The following is a 7,480-nucleotide window of genomic DNA, read 5'->3' as shown; positions in this document are numbered from 1 at the left end:
TGTCTGACTGTCTGTCTGTCTGACTGTCTGACTGTCTGACTGTCTGTCTGTCTCCAGGTGGAGTTTGAGCAACTGTCGGACAACCTGGTCCAGCTGGAGAGGAAGTGTAAGACGTCGTGGGACAACCTGAAGGTGGTGGCCAAGCACGAGACCAAGCCCCTGCTGAAGAACAAGATGACCGAGTTCCTCAAGGACTGCACGGAGAGGATCATCATCCTCAAGGTGGTGCACAGGCGCATCATCAACAGGTGACTGTGACATCATCACACTGAGACACACACACACACACACACACACACACACACACACACACACACACACACACACAATCCACCTTGGCACTTCCGGCCCTTGCTATTGAGGTTGTTGTGGATTTAATTGATTCTTAGTAGATTGAGTAGAACTTATAAAGCACAAAGAGCTTGACTCAAAAGAGGCCTTTTATTAAGCAAAGTTACATGAGCTCAGAGAAAAAGTAGCAGACACAAAGCCCTTTCCTGTCAGCGGCGTAAGCATTTTATAGCAGTTTCCTGCCTGATGAAGTCACTCCTCTTGCTTGACCAATCATAATCTTCTGCGCCACAGTTCTTGGCCCATCTCTTACAGGAAGGGAAGGCCTAGTGCTAGATTCACCAAAATGTAGCGAGAGACGTGAGAAATGTGGAGAGACTTCAATTCTCAGTATAAAATTATATAAAACTACAACAAGGTCTAGATACATAGGCAAAACCACAAAACCACAGACGCAGACAGAAGGTGGCGCACAGACGCATCATCAACAGGTGACTGTGACATCATCACACTGAGACACACATACACACACACACAATCCACCTGACCCTCCCATCCCTTACTCTGATGGTCGAGATCATGTTTTTATATCACTATTTTTCCTTCTGGTTAGATGCTGAACTGCATTTTGTTGTCTGGTACTCTCTTGTACTCTGCACTGGCAATAAAGTTGAGTCTAATGTAGATACATATTCAGGCAAAAACAAATTCAATGAAAAACAAAAAGAGCGGGGTGGGAATTATGGATGGATGGTCATTTGTTCATCGGCCTTGATGAGGGAATTGCGCTCCGTCTCTCGCACGAGAACAGCAGGGAGTTACCATGGAGTCAACACAACAACAGCACAAACACAGCAGGGAGCAGGACTAAAATGTTCCCTCTCTCTCTGAGTCTCTCTCTCTTTCTCACGTTCTCCCTCTCTCCCTCCCCCTCCCTCCCTCTCTCTCTCTACCAGGTTCCACTCGTTCCTGCTGTACCTTGGTCAGCCTTCGTACTCGGTGCGGGACACCAAGGTGACCCACTTCTGTAAGATCATCAGCGAGTTCTCCCTGGAGTACCGCACCACCAGGGAGAGGGTCCTCACCCAGAAACGCAAGAGGGCCGCCCACAGGGAACGCACCAAGACCAGGGGCAAGATGATCACTGAGGTGGGTGGGGCTCCGGAGCCTGTGTGTCTCTGACCACGAGTAAGGTGTTGGTTCTGTATGACCAGCATCATACCGATGTCTTACAGTGTGGTGGTCTAGGGGATAGTGAGTTGGATTGGTTTGATGGTCAAGAGATCTAATCCCTCCTAGAACACCACCACTAGTGTGCCCTTGAGTAAGTAAGGCACTTAGCTCTAAGTTACTCCAGAGAGACTGTCCCATACCGATGTCTTACAGTGTGGAAGAGTGTGGTGGTCTAGGGGTAGTGAGTTGGACTGGTGATCGGAAGGTCATGAGTTCTAATCGTGCCTGAGACACCACCACTAGTAGTGCCCTTGAGTAAGACACTTAGCTCTAAGTTACTCCAGGGAGAATGCCCCTGTAATCTCCAATTGTAAATCACTTTAGATTAAAAGCGTCTGTTAAATGGTTAATTATTATTAATTATTATTAATTATTAAATTACAGTCGCTTCTATCTGTGTGTAGAGTTGCTTTTAACCTGCACACATCAGACAGTGGTTCAGTAGACGCGAGAAGTTGCGTAGCAGCAACTTTGATATTGTCTTTACTAATGGATAGTGGATAGTGAGTTGGAGTGAGTGATGATCAGAAGGTCATGGGTTCAAATCCCACCTGGGAACACCAACGCTAGTGTGCCTTTGAGTAAGGCACTTAGTCCTAAATGACTCCCTGTAATCTCTGGTTGAAAGTCGCTTTGGATAAAAGCCTCTGTGTGAAATGACAAATGGTAAAAATGTTGATGCTGTGTTGTTGTTGTGTTTCAGTAGAATTAGTAATTGATTGGACTAATCCCTCTCTCCTTCTGTCCCTCTCTGACTCACTCTCTCTTTCTTTCTTTCTCTCTCACTCTCTCTTTCTTTCTTTCGCTCTCTCTCTCGCTCTGTCGCTCTCGAACTCTCTCTTTTCTTTCTCCCTCTGTCTCTCTCTGACTCACTCTTTATTTATTTCTCTCTCTCTCTCTCTTTGTTTCTATCCCTCTCTCCCCCTCTCTTGCTCTCTCTCTCTCCCTCCCTCTCTCCCTCCCCCCCTCTCTCTCCCTCTCCCTCCCTCCCTCTCTCTCCCCCCCTCCCTCCCTCTCTCTCCCCCCTCCATCTCTCTTCCTCCCCCTCTCTCTCTCTCCCTCTCTCTCTTCTCCCTCTCTCCCCCTCTCTCTTCTCCCTCTCTCCCTCTCTCTCTCTCCCCCTCTCTCTCTCTTCTCCCTCTCTCCCTCTCTCCCTCTCTCCTTCTCTCCCTCTCTCCTTCTCTCCCTCTCTCTCCCTCCCTCCCCCTCTCTCTCCCTCCCCCTCTCTCCCTCCCCCTCTCTCCCTCCCCCTCTCTCTCTCCCCCCCTCTCTCTCTCCCCCCCTCTCTCCCTCCCCCTCTCTCTCTCCCTCCCCCCCTCTCTCTCTCCCTCCCCCTCTCTCTCCCTCCCCCCTCTCTCTCCCTCCCTCCCCCCCTCTCTCTCCCTCCCCCCCTCTCTCTCCCTCCCCCCCTCTCTCTCTCCCTCCCCCTCTCTCTCTCCCCCTCCCTCTCTCCCCCCCCTCCCTCTCTCCCTCCCCCCCTCTCTCTCCCTCCCCCCCTCTCTCTCTCCCTCCCCCCTCTCTCTCCCTCCCCCTCTCTCTCCCTCCCCCCTCTCTCTCCCTCCCCCCCTCTCTCTCCCTCCCCCCCTCTCTCTCTCCCCCTCTCTCTCTCTCCCCCTCCCTCCCTCCCCCCTCTCCCCCCCCTCCCTCTCTCCCTCCCCCTCTCTCTCCCTCCCTCCCCCCCTCTCTCCCTCCCTCCCCCCCTCCCTCCCTCCCCCCCTCCCTCTCTCCCTCCCTCCCTCTCTCCCTCTCTCCCTCCCTCCCCCCCCCTCCCTCCCTCTCTCTCTCCTTCCCTCTCAGACGGAGAAGTTCTCGGGGGCAGTCTCGCCCCAGGACAGCCACTCCCCCATCTCCATGGCAGCGGAGGCGGAGCCTGCTCAGGAGGAACACGAGAACATGAAGAACATGCTCATCCCCACCGGTGACCACGGCAACCTGCGCAGGAGTCGGGGCATCCGCAGTAAGACACACACCACAGGCACATATATATACACACACAGATACACGCACACAGGCACACACACAAACCACACCACAGACACACACACACACACACCACACACACACACACACACACACACACAAAACCATACCACAGAATCGCGCACACACACACACACACACACACACAAAACCATACCACAGAATCGCGCACACACATACACACACACACACACACGCCTGCACATAAACCACACCACAGGCACACACACACACACACACGACTTGACTCTGTATATTCCAGTGTGGATTTCATGATCCTCAAGCACGGCCTCTTTCCCCAGTGTCCTCAGGTCTAGGCAGGGTCAGTCCATCCCAGATGTCCGTAGCCAAAGAGGACAGCGCCAGCTCCCAGGACGACGCCACGGACGAGATCATGGATCGTCTAGTCAAGTCTGTCACGCAGAACCCCACGGAGAGGCCGTCCAGCCCCAAGGGACGCAAACGCTCCCGCCTCAACAGGAAGTCATGTGAGTGTACGCTGTACATCAACAGGAAGTCAGGAATGTGAGATCAGAATCTGAATTTATTTATCAAGTTTATTCTTAAGTATAAGAGAGAAAATTCTTGCTGCTTCTGTTCCTCGACATTGCAGCAACAAGAAGACAATAAGACAGGAGACAGTAGAGTAGTATAATAATAGACATAATAAATAATAGAAAGCGCATGAGTATAGCTCCTATAGTGGAAGGGTTTTCCTGTGTGAATGCCCTGCAAAAGGATTGCAGAATGTCATCTCTTATTATAAAATGTGAAACCAAGGGTACTAAACGATTGAATACTCCCCCAAGCCCCACTCGAAAAAAAGCTTAATTTGCTGACAAATTATATAAGTATTTAGTGATCCTAAAACGGTTGTTTCTTATATTGAGTGGGCTCTTCAACATTTAAACGTTCGTAATATGAAAAATAAACGAAAAGAACACACCAAAAACAAAAGTAAGTAAGTAAGAAAGTAAAGCTTTATTTATATAGCGCCTTTCGTACATGAAATGCAAAGTCTTAATTTGCTGACTTGGTCCACCTTTCTCCAGCGGTTGTCACATATGAAGAGATCTCTAAAATATCTCCATTAGGCATGCAAGTCCTGGGCTGGTACAAAAGCCTGCCTTGGGTTAGTGGCTCACCCAGCCCTGCTATAGCCCCCCCACCCCAACAGCCCTCTGGGTGGGTCCCTAGAGTCCCTAGCCTGTCTGAGGACAGTCAAGGCTCGGTGTGTGTCAGTGTGTGTCAGTGTGTGTCAGTGTGTCTCAGTGTCGGCCCTGACAGAGATAAGCAGACTCGGGGGGGATTTATCCCCTGTGTCCAAACAGAGGATGTCTGTGTCCAAAACAGGCTGCTATCACACCTGGTCCCATATCACTGTTGTTAGTTCCTCTCTAAACCTCCATACCTGATCTGTATCAGACACTTCTTCAACGGTAGGCAGGTTATTATTCAAACTCTCTCCTGTCCTGTCCTGTATGACTCCTAGTGACAGGTACAGTACTGTAGAAGCCTTCGTGGTGTGTGGCCGTCAGGTGTACAGGTGTTCCTGTAGTTTAGATCCACTCATTAACAGACTCATCTGGATCCAGAATCTATATCTTTCTTTGGGCTTTTCAGAAATGTGTGTGTGTGTGTGTGTGTGTGTGTGTCTGTGTCTGTGTCTGTGTGTCTGTCTGTGTCTGTCTGTGTGTCTCTGTGTGTCTCTGTCTGTCTGTCTGTCTGTGTGTCTGTGTCTGTCTGTGTGCGTGAGTGCGTGAGTGTGTGTGTGTGTGTGTGTGTGTGTGTGCGTGTGTGTGTGTGTGTGTGTGTGTGTGTGCGTGTCTGAGCCTGTGTGTGTGTGTGTGGTGCTTGGTGACACTGACATCTGTGTTTGCGTGTTGCAGTGAGGAGGACCCTGAAGAGTGGCCTGAGTCTGGACGTGGTGCAGGCCCTGGGCCTGAGCAACAAGACTGGAGACAAAGTCTGAACACACACACACACACACACACACACACACACACTGTCACACACGGTCACACACACAAACACACACAAACACACTGTCACACACGGTCACACACACAAACACACGGTCACACACACACACACACACACACAAACCCACACACCCACACACACACACACCCACACACGGTTACACACACACACGATCACACACACACACACACACACACACACACACACACACATATCGGTGTGACAGACAGACTTGAGAGACACGTCTCTATAAGACCCACCAGCGAGGAAGAAAAACGTTGCCATGACAAAGGCTGACTATGTCCTCTCAGACAGACTGAGACACAGACTCTGCATGGAGCGAGGCCTCTCTCGTGCCTGCACCAGACCTTCAGTCCCTTTCACTTGATGGAAAACATCGTCTCAAAGACAGTCGAGGATAGGAAACTAGGATAGGACACTTTAAAAAAAAATAATGAGTTCAAGTGTCATATTGAAGTGGTGAAAAAACTGTCTGAAATGTTTTTCTTTTTAATTTTTAAGTATTAAATATTGAGACGTATCGATGTATGTAAAACTGTAGCACACTTCAAAGCTATGATGTTTATATACGTTTTTTTAAACAGAAGCTTTTGTACAGAGACCAGACCAGAGTATTTTTTAAGAGGAATCATTCAGAGGAATGTATGTATCAGTATCAGGAACCCCTGTTGCCTTTTGTCATGCGAAACATGACATTACACTATTACTAACGCGGGGGGGGGGGGGGGCAGGCTGTTTTGGGTGTCATATAAAGCCTGTACAACAAGCGAGCGAGCGGACAAACAATGTTCCTGCCTGACGCTCCGGAACAGAGGTCGGGCCGACCCGCGGTTGTCAGACAAGACAAGGCCATCCAGATAGACGGGAGGCGGACCGGGTCACATGGTGTTCTGTCTGTTTATCACAACACTCGTTTGACGGTTCAAATCTGGACTCCACGGGTCGAGGGGGGGGGGGGAGGTTACCACTGACAAAATGGACGACATAAGCCCGTTATTTGTAATGCCACTTCCATCACCAATGTCACATCACAAATTAGCACACGGGTGTACTGTGATCTCTGTTTTGGAGAGACTATAGGCGCTCGGACTGTATTCGTGTCCGAGAGAAAGACAGGTATTGTATACAGGTGCGTTAGGGTTCTTATGAAATGCAATCATTTGGGTACCGAAGGAATTATAATTACATTTGACTATGATATGTACAGATTTTGCCTATTTGCACTGGGAGTTAGTTGGGGCGGGTATGGTATGATAATATAGCGATGATCCACTGTTCACACATGATGTCACTTGTTTAGTTTGTGTTAAGGTGATGTAAATGTTCACTCCCTTTTAGGTGTGTTAAGTGTGTAGGTTTATTGTGTTACGTTGTGTTGAGGTGTGTGTCGGTTGTAGTGTCGACGCATACTGAATGTTTACACATTGAATGTATCACTCATGTCATGTGTCTGTTGAAGATGTTGGAGATGCACCTCTTCCACTGTTGAAGATACACCTCTTCCACTATTCTGAGGCACATATGCAGTACATACTCCATCCATGCTGAAGTCTATTGGTGATAAATAAATAAATAAAAATCCTATTTGCAATGGTTTTTACCTTAGGAGAGAGAAGAGAACATATTTTTTAGAAATGTCTAAATGTGACTGTGAGAATGGTTTCTGCAGTAACAATGTCCCAATAAATGAAAACGGTTTTTAACAAAGAATGGAAATGGTTTTCTTGTTGTTGTTGCTTTGGAATCAATCTTGATTATTGATTATTGATTATTGATTGCACCTCATTGCACCTCATACCTGCAGTCACACCTGGTTGGCTTAGCATGTTTCTTGTCCATGTGGGGGAGCTAGACTATAATTTGTTCATGCGCAATTCTGTTACGCTGTTATTGACGTCTTCATTATTTTGACAGTTAGTGTGATTATATTTCCATCAGCATTATGTCATATCCACCTTAAGTGTTCAAAATC

General features: G+C 48.5%; 1 protein-coding gene across 1 annotated transcript in view; it reads left to right on the top strand.

Annotated features, from left to right (window-relative positions):
- The window catches only part of fhod1 (formin homology 2 domain containing 1), a gene marked incomplete at its 5' end in the record, with an annotated part of 77,224 nt that extends 70,900 nt beyond the window's left edge, over positions 1-6,324 (top strand). Inside the window, 5 exons of the mRNA XM_080539773.1 lie at positions 58-248; positions 1,248-1,440; positions 3,322-3,481; positions 3,816-3,992; positions 5,394-6,324. Of these exons, the coding sequence (XP_080395899.1) occupies positions 58-248; positions 1,248-1,440; positions 3,322-3,481; positions 3,816-3,992; positions 5,394-5,476 (804 nt within the window). The 3' untranslated portion in view covers positions 5,477-6,324. The remainder of the gene's footprint in view (positions 1-57; positions 249-1,247; positions 1,441-3,321; positions 3,482-3,815; positions 3,993-5,393) is intronic.
- Between the last annotated feature and the right edge of the window lie 1,156 nt (positions 6,325-7,480).

Source organism: Nansenia antarctica, assembly GCF_963989245.1.
Source record: "Nansenia antarctica genome assembly, chromosome: 9".
Lineage (NCBI taxonomy): Eukaryota > Metazoa > Chordata > Actinopteri > Argentiniformes > Microstomatidae > Nansenia > Nansenia antarctica.
This window is presented reverse-complemented; position numbering and strand designations above follow the sequence as displayed.